General features: G+C 42.5%; 1 protein-coding gene across 1 annotated transcript; it reads right to left on the bottom strand.

The window, feature by feature from the left end:
- Window positions 1–12,551: 12,551 nt before the first annotated feature.
- On the bottom strand, window positions 12,552–14,812 carry LOC139471180 (transcription factor HES-4-B-like). The gene is made up of 3 exons (XM_071253461.1): window positions 14,665–14,812; window positions 14,082–14,177; window positions 12,552–13,875 (listed from the first exon to the last, which is right to left on the bottom strand). The coding sequence occupies exons 1-3, from the start codon at window positions 14,716–14,718 to the stop codon at window positions 13,093–13,095; spliced, it is 933 nt and encodes a 310-aa protein (XP_071109562.1). The 5' UTR covers window positions 14,719–14,812; the 3' UTR covers window positions 12,552–13,092.
- Between the last annotated feature and the right edge of the window lie 1,347 nt (window positions 14,813–16,159).

Below are 16,159 nucleotides of genomic sequence, written 5' to 3'. Positions count from 1 at the left end.
GATCTCAGAAACAACAAGATGGGACACGAGCTGCGGAAGGTCAAACATCGTGAAACAGAAACCAGTTAGGTCCCAAAGGGGAGGTCCCAAAGGTGGGAGGCCCCAATCACCCCATTGCTGCTCGGAAAAGGCGACTCAATTGAATCAGGTTCTGTGATCTGAGTGTGTGAGTGAGTTGGGTTTAACGCCGCTTTGAACAGTATTCAAGTTATATCACGGCGTCTCAGCTTGATGCGGGAGGAAAGCCCGATGTGATACAGGTCTCAGACGTTTACCACTTCGGTGAAACCCACGAGCACGGGTATGGTGCTGAAAAACCTAGAAACTTAATCAGAACGAACCCGGATTCGAACCCACAATCATGGGTCCCAAGGGACGCCACTCTGCACAGCGAATCGCGGCGTCTTAGACGACTGGGCCACCCGTGCCCCCTCCATTGCACTGGTCCAGCATCCCATCGTTCAACACCATGCCTTGCCGCGACACTAATTTATTCCTTGCTGTAAGTGCGACAACAGTAAAGCTAAACTTGTGTAGGCGATCCAGTTTCTAGATATTCCATCCCCGTGAATCAATTCGGCATTGTCATTTGGAACCTTTTGTCCTCGGTAACTGACTCTAGACAGACATTGTTCTCCGGACATTGCCGTCATGACCCATATGCAGATTGAATTCTGACTTCCGGTCTAAATTGACATCTGACCTCTGTGTTGTGTTTGTTCAGTGTGTAGTTATATCAGGTTGTAGCCTCGATTATCCAGCGTACCATACAGTAAACTACGTTTATAACGAACTGGCGGATTGTTATGGCCCCGATCGTTTGCCTACGTGCTGTATATATGCTTAGGACGAACTACGGTTATAACGAACTTCAGTTAATGGTCCCTTTGAGTTCGTTATAAGCGTAGTTTACAGTATTTTCACTATTTTGTCAAAGGCCCTGCACCCATTCACGACCACAGCATTGTTGTGGGAGTGACGTCATCATCTTCCTCTCGCCAAACACAATCTTAACACATGATTTCTCTCGCTCATGACCTTGTTCGTCTTGTTTGTTTGTTTGTTTGTTTGTTGTTTAACGCCGCAATCAGCAATATTCCAGCTATATGGTGGCGGTCTGTAAATAATCGAGTCTGAACCAGACAATCCAGTGACTGACATCATGAGCATCGGTCCACGCAATCGGTCATCAACCAAGTCATCGAGTCTGACCACCCGACCCCGTTAGTCGCCTTTTACGACAAGCATAGTCGCTATTTACGGCAAAGCTGGGTTCTGAAGACCTAGTGTTAACCAACCAGCAAACAAACAAACAAGGCTCCTTTTCAGGGTGCAAAATATATCCACCAGATAAGCCTGGATTCACCGATCCTAGACCATGGCTGATACAATTATCACACATTGTTTTGCCTCGAAAGGTAATCGATCGACATATTATCTTTTTAACTAAGTGATGGTTAAAAACAATTGTAGGATGGTTGACAAAATATTTGATAAAAGTACTAATCTAAAACAATATCATATAAAGAAGTGATTCGGGGGTTTTCATCACAGTAGGCGGGATGCTGGGATAAACATAATTATTTCAAGGTTGTGTTATTATTATTATTATTCTCGGCTGGGTTTTTTTAATAAGTAGTTCTCCGGAGGTAGAATTGGTACGATCGTATCATAGTCGAGGCTGGAAAATAGTTCGGGTCGGCAGTTATGGTAGGATCGGCCAGCCGATGAAAATATAGTGAGTTGGGTTTAACGAGGCTTTTAACAGTATCCCAGTTAAATCGCGGCGTGTCAGCTTAATGTGGGAGGAAAGCCCCAAGTGACGCAGGTCTCAGACGTTTACCACCCATAAGCATCGGTATGGTGCTGACAAACCTAGAAACATAATTGGGGCAAACCGGGAATCGAACCCACAATTCAAGATAACTGGCGTGCACCAAGGGACGGTGAAAGCCACGAGCACGGGTATGGTGCTGACAAACCTAGAAACATAATCAAGGCGAACCGAGATTCGAACCCACAATCACAGGTTTCTGGCGTGCCCGAGGGACGTAACTCTGCGGCGCTTTAGACGACTGGGCCACCCGTGCCCCCGATAATAATATAGAATAGCGTTAGCTTCACTCTCAGCCTTGTGCATTGAAATGATATATTGAATATTTAGATCAATTGTACTCCGGGATGATCAGATCGATAATATATCTATTGTACACGCATACGCACATCACGTGCCGTGGACAAACAAGCTGATAACGACCTTGGTCGAGTACATGTAGCGTTAATATTCATATCAGGGATGTGTGATAAATAGTTTACACCGACATCACGGGGGTCAGGGGACAGTCCTCTTCAGTATGCAAGTTCCATCTTTAACTCCAAGTCATGTCATCCGTATGACCCGGCATAAATAATTCCACGTACAGAACGGAATTAATGCGTATTTACCCCTCCCGTGGGAATTCTGGAATAGAATAGATCCCCAGCAACCTGTGCTGTTATGGTAAGAGCCACAAAATAAAGGATGGGTGGTTTTAGAAGATTTTGTTGTCCACCAATCACGGTAGTGCTTGTGCTAGTTTCGAGTGAGTGAGTGTGCTAATTTCGAGTGAATGGGTGAGAGAGAGAGAGCTAGCGAGCGAGGTCTTCGACCTTGACCACTTTTGTACCGTATAGTCTACGATTGTGCCACGGTTGTAAATGTAAGATATGAAAATCTTACGGCAATGCATTGTTTTGACGTTCACAACTTGAAGCGCACATAAAATCTCTTACGTCGACCTCACATTCGGTGTAAGCGTCCATCTGCTTCTTTCAAAACAAAACACGGAAAGTTTACTTTTCATCTTTCACACAGAAATGTAAATGTATGTACAGTAAACTATGGTTATGTCGAACACGCTTATAACGAAATGACGGATATAACGAACTTACTTCTTTTTTTGTCCCGACTGTGTGCTGTAGTTATGTTGTATATATGTTTATAACGAAATACGGTTATAATGAACTATGATTAGCAGAATCTTTAAGTTCGTTATAATCGTAGTTTACTGTATATGGGTCACGTGCTACTTCAGGCTACCGGCTTTGGGGTGTCGCTCGACGACAGCCTTTAACCGCCAAGGTTTCACCTGTGTTAATCCTTTGGTGATTGAACTGCTATAAGTGAAGGAAGCGGCAGTACAATACCGCATGATCGCCCATTTGTTCCCGTCGATGAACACGACAAATCTTTCTCTTTCAGTTTGTTCTCGTTTTTGTGGATTTCTTGAAAATACATATGACACTGATTCAGTGTTCAGAGCTCCTGTAGATTTCCACTCACACCATATAAAAACCCATAGCAGTCAGCGGTGTGGTATATAACTGGTAAAGGCGTACACCCATGTTGGTCTGGTTGGTTTGTTGTTTAACGCCGCACTCAGCAATATTCCAGCTATATGACGGCGGTCTGTAAATAATCGAGTCTGGGCCAGACAATCCAGTGATTATCATCATGAGCATCGATCCACGTAATTGGGATCGATGACACGCAACAACCAAGTTAGCGAGCCTGGCCACCCGATCCCGTTAGTCGCCTTTTACGACAGGCATAGTCGCCTTTTACGGCAAGCATGGGTTGCTGAAGACCTATTCTACCCCGGATCTTCACGGGTAGCGTACACTCGTGTCACCGAGAGCGAGTTTCCCCACTGGGTGAAAAGCATGAAATCTGTAATAGTCTTGGTGTCAATCGGAAGGAATAGCGCCGTAAAACACAACTCACTTATTCATGTGCACGTGAAGGTTAACGAGTCATCAACTGTATTTTTTTTAGAATCTCGACTCAAATGAGTTGGGAATTATTTAGTGATCCTGATATAGACTTGTGTTGATTTAAAATATCACATCGATAAATTTCGAAGCGTCATTTTTATTCTTGCAGTGATGAGAGATCACTGGCAAGTTCTCAGTATCGTGCACACAGCTGCGATCGAGATGTGTGTTGCGCACGTGCGACACGTGCAAAGGCGGACCACCTGACAACGTTATTGGGAACGTCCTTTTCATCATTTCACAAGCGTCTCATCGCATCTTCCAACACGACATCACTAATCACTTTGTCACTGACGCTGGATAGCTGTACTTCTTAGACTCAAAGGCGGCACGGGTGGCCCAGTCGTCTAAGGCGCCGCAATTCGCTGTGCAGAGTTGCGTCCCTTCGGCACGCCAGAAACCTATGATTGTGGGTTCGAATCCCGGTTCGCCCCGATTACGTTTCTAGGTTTGTCAGCACCATTCCCGTGTTCGTGGGTTTCACCGAAGTGGTAAACGTCTGAGACCTGCATCACTTCGGGCTTTCCTCCCACATTAAGCTGACACGCCGCGATATAACTGGAATAGTGTTAAAAGCAGCCTTAAACACAACTCACTCACTCACTCACTCACTCTAGACTCTAGACACTGGTTGACTGTCCAAAAACAGATAAAGATGGAAGAATTATTTTGGATGATAGGTAGAATCTCTAAACACTATCAACATCCGTTGCCTAGAAGTTTTAAACTGTTATCGAAAACTACACTCGTGTGAGATTCCCTATACATTAAAACAACGCTGTTTCAAATATATTAATCGAGCTATGACTTATAATATTGTCAGTTACTGAAAATCCGTTTGGAATGTTACAAATGGACGAATAACTTATTTAGAACAATATTACATGCTACATGTGTTTTATTGTTTTTTACAGCATTTTTGTCGACGTTGAAACGTAGAATGAAACAAAAGATAAGGTTACATTTAATAAGCACTCCGATGTTTCGTTTTCGAAAAATCACTGTTGGTTGTCTCGAACACAGGATAAGTCGAACTTTCCCCAAACGAGGTTCGACTGTATAATAAGAAATATATAAAATCCTATAAATATTTTTTTATTCGACTATACCAGACAAAATAAAAGACAAGCCCTTTGAACATTTTTGGAAATGGAACATTCATCACAACGGTTTCATGATGTGTCGGCCGGAATTTCGCCTCGTGTGTATACACTGAAAACGGAATCGTTCCCAGTGAAATCACCCCGACTAAATATCCAGATTAACGAATCGTGGTTAAGAGTTGTGTCCCTTGGATTACAATTGTGTTCCAAAACGGACTGTTCGGGTTTCCGGACTAACGTGGTCCGTACTCACGAGGTTGCACTGTATTGACCTGTATATTTACCTTGGCGACCCGCAAAGATCGGGCGTGGAATAGGTCTTCAGCAAACCATGCTTGCCGTAAAAGGCGACTATGCTTGTAAGAGGCGACTAACGGGATCGGGTTGTCAGGCGTTCTGACTTGGTTGATGCATGTCATCGTATCCCGATTGCGTAGATCAATGCTTATGATGTCATTCACTGGATTGTCTGGTCCAGACTCGATTATTTACAGACCGCCGTCATATAGCTGGAATTTTGCGTTAAACAACAAATAAAACAAACCTTGGCTAAAGTAGCTTAAAATGTGATAGGAACAAAAGAAAACAAAAAGAGAAAATATCAGAGTATTTCAAACTCTGGAAAATGAGCGAATGAATGTAGTTTTATGCTGCAATTATGCAATCATAATAACAAAGCCAGGTAGACCAGTGGTTGACAAAACGAACGACCCCATCGGAGCACTTACCATACAACCAGCAAGGTCACCCCCAGTCCCCATCCGACATCTAAATCTTCGAAAACCACTTTTGTTCGTATTTCGATAAAAATGTCCTGTCACACTATTCATTTCTTAAAGAAAAACAACAAACAGTTAATATAGTTCGTATGACAGAGGATTTGTTTTTTAAAAAGACATCAGTCGCCTCGGTAGTTAAGGCTTTATATAAGTGGTATAATGGATTGAAAAGTGTCTTCTATAAGTTAACTGACCTCAAATATGGTACAACTGTGTGTATGCGACATTTCTTCACCCGCATTACATCACCGTCGGCGCTCAATACCTGATCATGTGAGCACAGGTGTGCCGACGCGAGTGCAGGTAATCACAGGTGAATACAGGTAAGATTGCATTTCAAAGCACAGTCATCTCGCTGCACGACAAAATAAGAAAGGGCACTTTTTTACACCGTGTGAGTCACGCGCTTCTCACGGTCCCAGAGATGCGCGCGCATAACATTCAATGTCGCGTCTATGTATGAATTGTATAGAGAGCACTGTCAGCGCTAATTACCAATGGGAAAATGCATTGCGTTAAATATATTTACCGTATGCTATTGAATAACTGATTTGAGAGGGGGAATGTTTTACCTTACACCGAAGTTCCTCACATCGGCTCAGAGTCAAATAAAATCAATATACAGTAGACTACGTTTATAACGAACACGCTTATAACGAACTAACGGATATAGCAAACTTATTTTTAGTCCCGGCCATTTGATGTATATATGCTGTATATATGCTTATAACGAACTACGGTTATTACGAACTAAAATTAGTGGTCCCTTTGAGTTCGTTATAACCGTAGTTTGCAGTAAATAGTTATTTTAATACTGAACAATCGCAACTCTTAGGTTCATAATATAAAATGTAACGTTTAAAAAGTGTAAATATTATTTCAAGTTAATATGTAAGGAAATGTGTGACGCGGGATGCAGATGTTTACCACTGAACTAAGGTGAGGTAAATGGGGTTTAACGTCGCGTCCAAGATTATTGCACTTATATAGCGACGTGCATGTACGTGTGTGTGTGTTTGTGTGGCTGCTTGTACTAGTCCGGACTGATACCGATTTATAGTGCTAGCTCACTGAGATACCATGCCGCAGTTTAATATAAATACCCCACTCAGACACAGTATACTGACTCCGAGCCGACCAGTCCTTGTTTTAGCCCCTTAATGCCGAGCGCCAGACAGGGTAACAACAAGTACCATCTTTTAACGTCTTTTGGTATGACGCTGCCGGGGATCGAACCCCGGACCTTCCGCTCCCCGGGCGGACGCTCTGCCACTAGACCACGGAGGCTGTCCTGAAGCTTCATCACAGCTGTTTGTGAACAAGCAGATCTGGACTTATTTCAGGGCAGTAATAACATAAGCCAACCTATACTCCGTCGGTGATCTACCCGATCCTCACTGTTGTGAGCGACCCGTGAAGATCCAGGGTAGAATAGGTCTTCAGCAACCCATGCTTGCCTTAAAGGCGACTATGCTTATTGTTAGAGGTGACTAACGGGATCGGGTGGTCAGGCTCGCTGACTTGGTTGATACATGTCATCGTATCCCAATTTCGTAGATCAATAGTCATGATGTCAATCACTGGATTGCCTGGTCAAGACTCGATTATTTACAGACCGCCGTCATGTAGCTGGAATATTGCTGAGTGCGGCGTTATACAACAAACAAAAAAGGTTGTGAGCCATTCACTTTATTGACATTCACAACACAAATGCACGTCTTCTCTACCAACACCATAGACCGCCTCCCTGGTCCTGTGGATAGAGCGTTTGCTCGGAGAGCGGAAGGTCCGGGGTCATACCAAAAGACGTTAAAAGATGGTACTTGTTGTTACCCTGTCTGGCGCTCGGCATTAAGGGTCTAAAACAAGGACTGGTCGGCTCGGGGTCAGTATACTGTGTCGGAGTGGGGTATTCGTGTTAAACTGCGGCATGTTTTCTTAGTAGGCTAGAACTATAAAATCGGCACTAGTCCTGACTAGTACAATGCTATACACACACGAGCATGCACGTCGCTATGTAGGTGCACTAATCTAGAACGCGACGTTAAACCCCATTTCACCTTCTCACTAACACCACTGAGTTCATCACGATAAATTAATTTCACTTATTTGAATCAAACCGACACTTGTTTATTTAAATCAACTTGGCACCAGTAAAGTGACTACCGTTTTTTCCAAAGAGGTCTCACCACATCACGTGTTTGTAAATTCAATATTCAACCTCATAACATACTTGTATTCAATGATAATAATGGCGAATTTTAACTGCAGTGATAACGCCTATTGAACCCATGGTGCATGGCGGCTTCCCAATTTAAAAATGACATCGCAACCTTACTAACCCTTAAAATAAGCGGCATTGTCTTGATATCTGACTCACGGTATCGTCACGGAATGTTGTCTCCAAGTCGACATATGTTGGCTCGTGCTTAAGAAAAATGGAAGCTTGCCCCCGTGCATTATGTGAACAGCCATTTCAACAAGTGATTCAAACCTGAAAAACCCACATCTCCCAAACACAGCCCTGCTGTACCGAAATCATATCAAGGGAGGCAACTGCTGTTGATTTGACACTTGTTGAAGACGAGTTCCCACGGTCCCAGATCCAAAACAGCAGGCGCATCGCGTGGGCCCGTAAGCACGAGACAGTGCAACACCGCTGCCGCGACAATAGCGCGATCTCATTGGTCAAAAGTCAACGAGGGGTCGCCCTTCCTAAAACCCAGTGTGTCCGTCACGTCAGTCAAGATGTTCTGGTATGGTGACGGTGTAGGAACGCGTGCCAGCGAGATAAACGCTACCCCTCACCAGTGTGGGAAAACTCCTCCCCCTCCTAGCTTTCCCAGGGTATTCTGCACCCCGGTAAATAGAGATTGAGGTGCCCCTGTGGTGGGGTCACTCGTGCGTAAGGCTAAATGGGATGTTCTCGCAAAACACCTCACGAAGACAAACCGCCCTCTGTACGCGTTGTGTTTATCACGCTTTTAAACAACTAGATCGGAACGGAATTATCCTGCCGTAGACACTCATTTTTAGTCAGGTTGCTAAGAAATTGGTTCAGTTACATCTTTTGTGATCAGAAGGGGACATTGTCGATTGTCATAGCTGATGGATGCATCTACAAGCGTCCATATTGTTTTTGACATGATGTGATGACACATTGTCAGTACTTCCATATTTTGTTGAAACACACCAATGTATGTTTGTTTAACGCCGTACTCTGATACTTTAGCCAAAGTTTGTTTTGTTTGTTGTTTAACGCAATATTACAGCTTTATGACCGCGGTCTGTTAATAATCCAGTCTGGACCAGACAATCCACTGATTGACATCATGAACATCGATCCACGAAATTGGGATACGATGACATGCATCAACCAAGTAAGCGAGCCTGACCACCCAATCCCGTTAGTCGCCTCTTTCGACAAGCAAGGGTTGCTGAAGATTTTATTTGTATGTAGTTAAACTTCCGACAACAAATAAGTGCGATGTATCAATATATCCGTAACGTTGCTTGAATGAGGTTCATACGAGGGTGTGGAATGATCACCATAACCAGAAAAGGGTTGTTTTTTTAATGCATTTTTTAAAACTGTGGTCGCGTCGAATTGTCATTCTAAGATATCAATGTTTATATAGCTCAAAACATAAACTTCATGAAAATAAGGATAATATGTTTAAATCTTGAAAGGAAACCTATACTTTATGATAGCTGTACAAACACAATGTTTCTCATTTCAAATCGAAAATTGTGATTCAAAACCTCATTAATCCGAACTAAATGATTAAGCTCAAATTCTCCTGTCACAGTTGACGTGAAAAGTGTGAAAAAAAACCTTTATTGAAATATTGAATTACATGTAAGTAAACAAATATATAAGCGCTTGACATGCAAATAAACAGCCTTTGACGTGTCCATCCTGTGACTAAGATTAAGGATCGTAGTCAGGAGGGTGGTTCTGTTTGAGAGACAGGTGGTAGAACTCTCGTATGACGGGACAGAAGCATAATCTGCGAACAGTGTAACCTCATCATCTCAAACTGCTTTAATTCAATGAAAGTTTAAACCAATATAGTCTTACAGTCCCTGGAGATTCTTAACTGACACGTTAGTCGAATATCGGTCGTTGTCGAACAAGGGACGACCCCTTAACATGTAAGTATTTACATGAATATTACATTGTTGAAACCAACACCTGAACTAAAGGGTAATTATGCTATTTGTGACACTAACCGCCGGAATACCGAGGTATCCAGATTAACGAGGTCCACAGTGTTAATAAAAGTATTCCAGTTGTATCGCGGCGTGTCAGCTTAATGCGGGAGGAAAGCCCGAAATGATGCAGGTCTCAGACGTTTACCACTTCGGTGAAACCCACGAGCACGGGTATGGTGCTTGTCGTAAGAGGCCCCTATGTTTGTCGTTAGAGGCGACTAATGGAATCGGGTGGTCAGGTTTGCTGACTTGGTTGATGCATGGCATCGTATCCCAATTGCGTGGATCGATGCTCATGATGTCAATCACTGTATTGTCTGGTCCAGACTCTATTATATACAGACCTACAGACCGACGTCAGAAAGCTGGAATATAGCTGGAGTACGGCGTTAAACAACTAACAAACAAACCTGGTCTCAGCCAATAACTAATGTTCGTCTTTTTACCCCACTAATTCACTATTCCACTGAACAAATAAATAATGGGGAGTTGAACCAGGACTTTCGGTGCGACGAGCGAACGCTTTAACCACAAGGCTATCCCAACGACCCTTCCCAAGATTGAACGAAACAAGTAGTATTATATGTGTCACTTAGACATTATGGCCAAACTAAAACCCCAAACACTTTGTAGAACATAAAATTGTTATAACACTATCATCCCTTTCTGTAGGTTGATTTGTGTAAAAAGGTTGCCATCAATAACATTTCTCGAAGCACACTGCATAAATTTAATGTGCGTCAACCTCGTGATCTCGTGTCTTCTCGCGACATCTCGCCCTCTGGCGTTACTTAATGGTGGGCGAGTGGGTCAGTGAATGATGTAAGAACTATTGCCGGTTGAGACAAGAAGCAAGGAAGACTGTTATAAAGCAGATATGTGATGGTTGCACGAGATATGGCGTGGATCAGTCTCGAGATGGGTGTCTGATAAAACAGGATTACGTAACTTCCGCTGGGACGGGCTATCTCCGCAGACGTGCAACAGATAACGTTAGTGTTATCAGCGAGTCTCTCCTATCGGGAAGTCCATAGGGCAGGTCTTATCGGAGATTATCTGCAAATTGCCTGACAAGCAAGCGAGCCTGAGAAAATCACTTCAATTGTTGAGAAGTTATTTGTTCAATCACTATTACAAATTATATCCGGCCACGTATGGTTAATAATACACCATGAGGATACGTTGGCAGAAAAGGTCCCATGTTTGGAAGCCGACCATTTGATGTTCTGAGACTGGCATTTTTTTAAACAAAATACATTTGTTCTCTGTTGACCACCCAAAACGTAAATCATTCACTGGAGATGCAAGGTATTCAGAAAATGTTATATAAATATGTATATATATATTGATAGAAAGAAACAACTACATTTTAATTGAGGAGGAGCCCAAGTGAGATGTGAGAACCTGTGGAAAATCTAGACTTGCTTCTTTCGGGGTAATAGCATTGTACATCATTACAACTACAAGGGCTGTGGACAAGGGAAAATAATATGGCTCAAGGACCACTTGTTTGTTTGTTGTTTAACGCCGTACTCTGCAATATTCCAGCTATGTGACGGCGGTCTATAAATAATCGTGCCTAAACCAGACAATCCAGTGATTGACACCACGAGTATCGATCTACGCAGTTGGGATACGATGACATTCACCATCCAATTCAGCGAGCCTGACCACCAGTTCGCCTCCTATAACAAGCATAGTCGCCACTTACAAGCATTGGTTGCTGAAGACCTATTCCAACCCGGATCTTGCTGAGTGCGGCGTAAAACAACAGAGTCTAGCACCTTTCTACCTGTCAGTCATGGTTACTTGAAGTCCATCGAGACCTATACCAGTAGAACTGGAGTGGCTGAGTGAGTGAGTATGGTTTTACGCCGCTCTAAGCAATATTCTAGCAATATCACGGCGGGGGACACCAGAAATTGGCTACACACATTGTACCCATGTCGGGATTCGAACCCGGGTCTTCGGCGTGACGAGCGATCGCTTTAACCACTAGGCTACCCACCGTCCAAATAACTGGAATATTGCCGACTGTGGCATAACAACATTAATCTATATGGTTGACAATGACTAGGTAGGTATATTTTATATACCAACAATGATGCTCTTTCGAATGTTGAGTGCAATTTATTGTGCTTATTTGGTTTGACAGGATCAATCACTTCCGTTGTGATATATATAAAAAGTGTTATTTATATACTCGTATCCAGACCCCTATATATTTGTTTATAATATTATATCCCCTATACCTTGTTTTAAGCCGCTTTAAGCATACAATAAACTACGGTTATAACGAACTCTTAAGGGACCACTCATTTAGTTCGTAATAACCGTATTTCGTTATAAGCATATATACAGCATATATGCAACACATGGCCGGGGCTACCAAGTAAGTCAGTTCGTTATAAGCGTGTTCGCTATAACCGTAGTTTACTGTACTAATCATATTAACGCCTGGCAAACAGAATGGGCTTTTTTGTATCCATGTGTGTAATCTAACCCGTGCCTTTGGCGTGAAGAGATGCTGTAACTACCATGCTCCCAAACCACCCATATCTCTTTGAACAGGAGAAATCTGCGATACCATCACATGACAAGAGGTGAGGGTAACAACGATAAGACGAATGACAAATGGGAATTTTGTTTAAGAAAATATTTATTTATACATATAAACATGTAGAAAAATATAAATGTGTATGGCATTACAAGTATCCGTTTTTAACGATCATACGTGTTTCAGAAGCACCAAAATGAGCATGGAAGGCATACATGTGACGTCATCAAACGTAACGATGTCGAGGCACGTTTCATACAATGGGTTTATTATGAAGGGTGAAAGTTCAACGAGAGGGGTTTCCATCTGTTATACAGACGTGATGAAGAATGATGAAGTCGTGGTCCGACAGTTGAAAGATGAAGGCCTGGTCCACGCCAGATAGATGAAGATGTGGCAGGAAAGTGTAGGAATGGTCGTGCTTCTAGTGAAGTCGGAGTCTAATATATCAAAGTTTCTAAACAACAGTGTCACACACAACACAAAAATAAATGTATAAAAAATATAACAAGGGCGGCAAAAGAACCGCTGTAGGCACTTGCAAAAAGTCATTTCTTGGCAGTTTGAGAATGTCATAAGTTCTGAAAAGTAACTATGGTTACCAGGAAAGCAGTCGTTTCCATGGTTACCAGGGACGCCACACCTTTTCCTCCTGGAAGGCACACTGTGGGGGTGAGTAACGGTGAACGGGGCTGACAGATTCATACATCCGGGTACCTGTTGACATGCGCGGGACAGGATGAACGGGATAGGACGGCGATACGACTCGCGTCGTCTGCTGCACGTATTCAATGTCGCTATGGTATGGGTGCACACGGATGTTTGTGATGTTTTTATAGTCATTAAAGTTCGTCGGCACACTGAAGCTATCGGGGCTGCTGTCACGAGATGTTGACATGACGTGATCCTGCACGTGCATAACTGGAGCAACAGGTGTAGAATGTGCGAGCGGCATGAGGAGAAGACTGGTGGGTGTCGTCTGCTTGTTTGGGGATGACGTCATCATGTCAGCCGACTCTGGGATCTGAATCTGAAGCGGCTGTAAACATCTGGTTTGGCCGTTGACAGGAGATACGCTCTCAGCACGTGCTGCGTAAGTCGTCTGTTTCGAATCGTGGAATGTCGTCTGCTGATGTTCGGTGATGGATGGGGGAGCAGGGGTCACAATTGACAGACATTTCCCAAGGTGATCGGCAAGCGATGACTTAACTTCTTCTTTGACGCCATTGGAAGACTGGAAGTAGTTGAGCACCTCGTTTGCACACTGGTTGAACCCCGCACGGTATTTGGCTGCAACACTTGGGTCGGAGGTCACTTCAGTGGACACGTGCTGCCTCTGCATATGGCGCAGGTACTTGACAGTCATTTCCAGAATGTCAGCTTTCTCAAGGCGGGAGAACTGTGCGCTCTGAAAAGGACAAGGCAAATGTTAAAACGGTCCTAAAAGCTTATTTAAATCCATGTCTATATAACACAGAAAATGCTATGCATATTCAAATTTAAATAATATTTACAAAATATCGAATTAACATTGAAAATCCATATGAAATACAAATATTAACGACGATATGATAATTAAATGTATTATTCAGCATGTGACATTACAATACTTACATCTTGTTTCATAGCTTGGAGGAGAAGCGATTTCAGTTGTGACAAGCTGTCATTGATACGTGCACGGCGTCGCTTTTCAACCAACGGTTTGTTTGCCTGAAATAGACAACATTCAGTTATAGCACGTGACATGGTGGAGCAGACGACACACAACAACAGTCGAAGCGTTCAAATGGCTTGTTGACAAAATCTGGCAACCTAAAACGCTGATATAGACTCGAATGTCTTCAGCTTTCGAAGACTGTTATAGCCTGACAATGTCAGCGTATATAGAAGTGACATTAAAAACATACGTATTTCGTTTTATCACCCAAATGAACAAATGCTTCATAAATGTCAAAATAAGTAAACATGGTTTCCGAAGATAGGAAAGATAGAACGCCATGGACTTGAAAACAGAATTCAACAAATTGACAATAACCTTATCCAAAAGTTACAAAAATAATTTGAAAAAAATTAAACATGCCAAACATGAAATCGATTTATAAGCAAATCACGGAAGTGATGTGAAACTTGTCTTGCGGACATGTGACATGTGAACTCGCCCGTCGACAGAAAGTAAACAATCACAAAGACAACTCACCCTCCTGTGGGATGAGACCCGTTCTGGCATTCTGTTTTCTGTTAAAGTCTCCATTGCTAGAAGTGGAATGCAGCCAAATTGCTAGCTGAGGTAATCTGTGAACCACTAGAGCACACGAGCGAGTGTAACTCTCCCACGGTCGCCAGGGTTTTTATACATCCCAACACGAGCCGGCTTGAGATGCGAAGGTATGCCAACGCGCTTTCCCACGCTCGACGCTGGTAGCTTCAGCCAATCAGCGCGCGGCTTGTGGACATAGCGGGATGTATCGGCATGCGACTCCAATACTCTGATTGGTCAACACACAGATGTGCTTGCGACAGGTACGAGTGGTTTAGCCTGTGTAAGCTAGGCACGTGACTCGACCAACTGTTGATAGTCGTGGCTGGGGCATTTGTGTTTTTTTTGATCGATTGTATTTATGGCTTAACAATCTTTACTTATGTCGTTTGACGGGGTTGATTGTTTGAAATTGAATCGTTTCCACATAAATAAGTATATATGATAAGTGGAACAATTGAAATTGCAGTGCATGGTTTTTTTTCCCTAATCTGAAAGACTGCATAAAGTTGTTGTCAGTGGTTGAGTTAAATGGTATTTGCTGAATTCTCTACTGATGTTGTCAAATAAAAGTGATATACATTATGCTGTTTATAGATTGTAAGTTTTATGATGCATACTTTCGACCTCCTTTATACATATTTACAGATTTCACAGGATTAACTGGAGCACGGATTGTAAATGTTAACATAAAGCATTAATGGTTTGATGCACATCTATTTATGAGTAAACAATTGAAGCTAGTCTGTCTTACAGACCCTGATACAAATATATATCAAATACAGCCCATGCAAGTCTCTGTCTGAAAATGAAGAGTCTCTGGGCTCCCTATATTATATTTTTATTAAGATAATTGAACAACTGTTTTTTCTCTGTACGATATGTTCATTTCAGAGACTAGATGTTAGTCTAAATTAAAGCACGTAGACGAAAATTGAAATACGTCTGAGTTCGAAATATATTTTTCAGTTTACAATATAAACCAAATGAATCCTAAGTTTGTTATATAAAATCCTGGATTTGTAAAGCAGATCATATATAAACCTGTGTATTAGGTTAAGAATGTGTAAGTAGAAATGCATATGCAAGGTGCAATCACTTGCACGAGACGTCCAGTCATCACGTCCCCCGGGTAGAGTCACGCACACAATAATCAACTGGAAATATTTAGGTCACTGAATGTCGACATATTTTCTCAACCGCTATGGCTCCACTTGACGAACATTTAGTCTACGAAATCTTATATTACACAATACCCATCTCGACTCCAAAATTAAACAAATATTTTCCCCAATGCTGATTTCATGTAGAGCTAGCTAGAGCTGGCAAGTCTTTTGTATACATATCAAGTTATTTTTTCATAAAATAAATATATTTCACAGCCATGGTGCAGGATTGTGGTTCTCCGTTCCCAGTCAACTCTACATTCAGTACG

This window comes from Haliotis cracherodii, unplaced genomic scaffold (assembly GCF_022045235.1).
Source record: "Haliotis cracherodii isolate W230 unplaced genomic scaffold, xgHalCrac1.p SCAF_22, whole genome shotgun sequence".
NCBI lineage: Eukaryota > Metazoa > Mollusca > Gastropoda > Lepetellida > Haliotidae > Haliotis > Haliotis cracherodii.
The sequence above is the reverse complement of the archived record's forward strand: the minus strand, read 5'-3'. Positions and strand labels throughout refer to the sequence as shown.

Coding starts and splice junctions, on each gene's coding strand:
- LOC139471180 (XM_071253461.1), bottom strand. CDS start 14,718: ATGGAGACTTTAACAGAAAACAGAATGCCAGAACGGGTCTCATCCCAC. Junction 14,178..14,664: donor GGGTCTCATCCCACAGGAGG/GTGAGTTGTCTT, acceptor TGTCTATTTCAG/GCAAACAAACCGTTGGTTGA. Junction 13,876..14,081: donor TCCAAGCTATGAAACAAGAT/GTAAGTATTGTA, acceptor TGTCCTTTTCAG/AGCGCACAGTTCTCCCGCCT.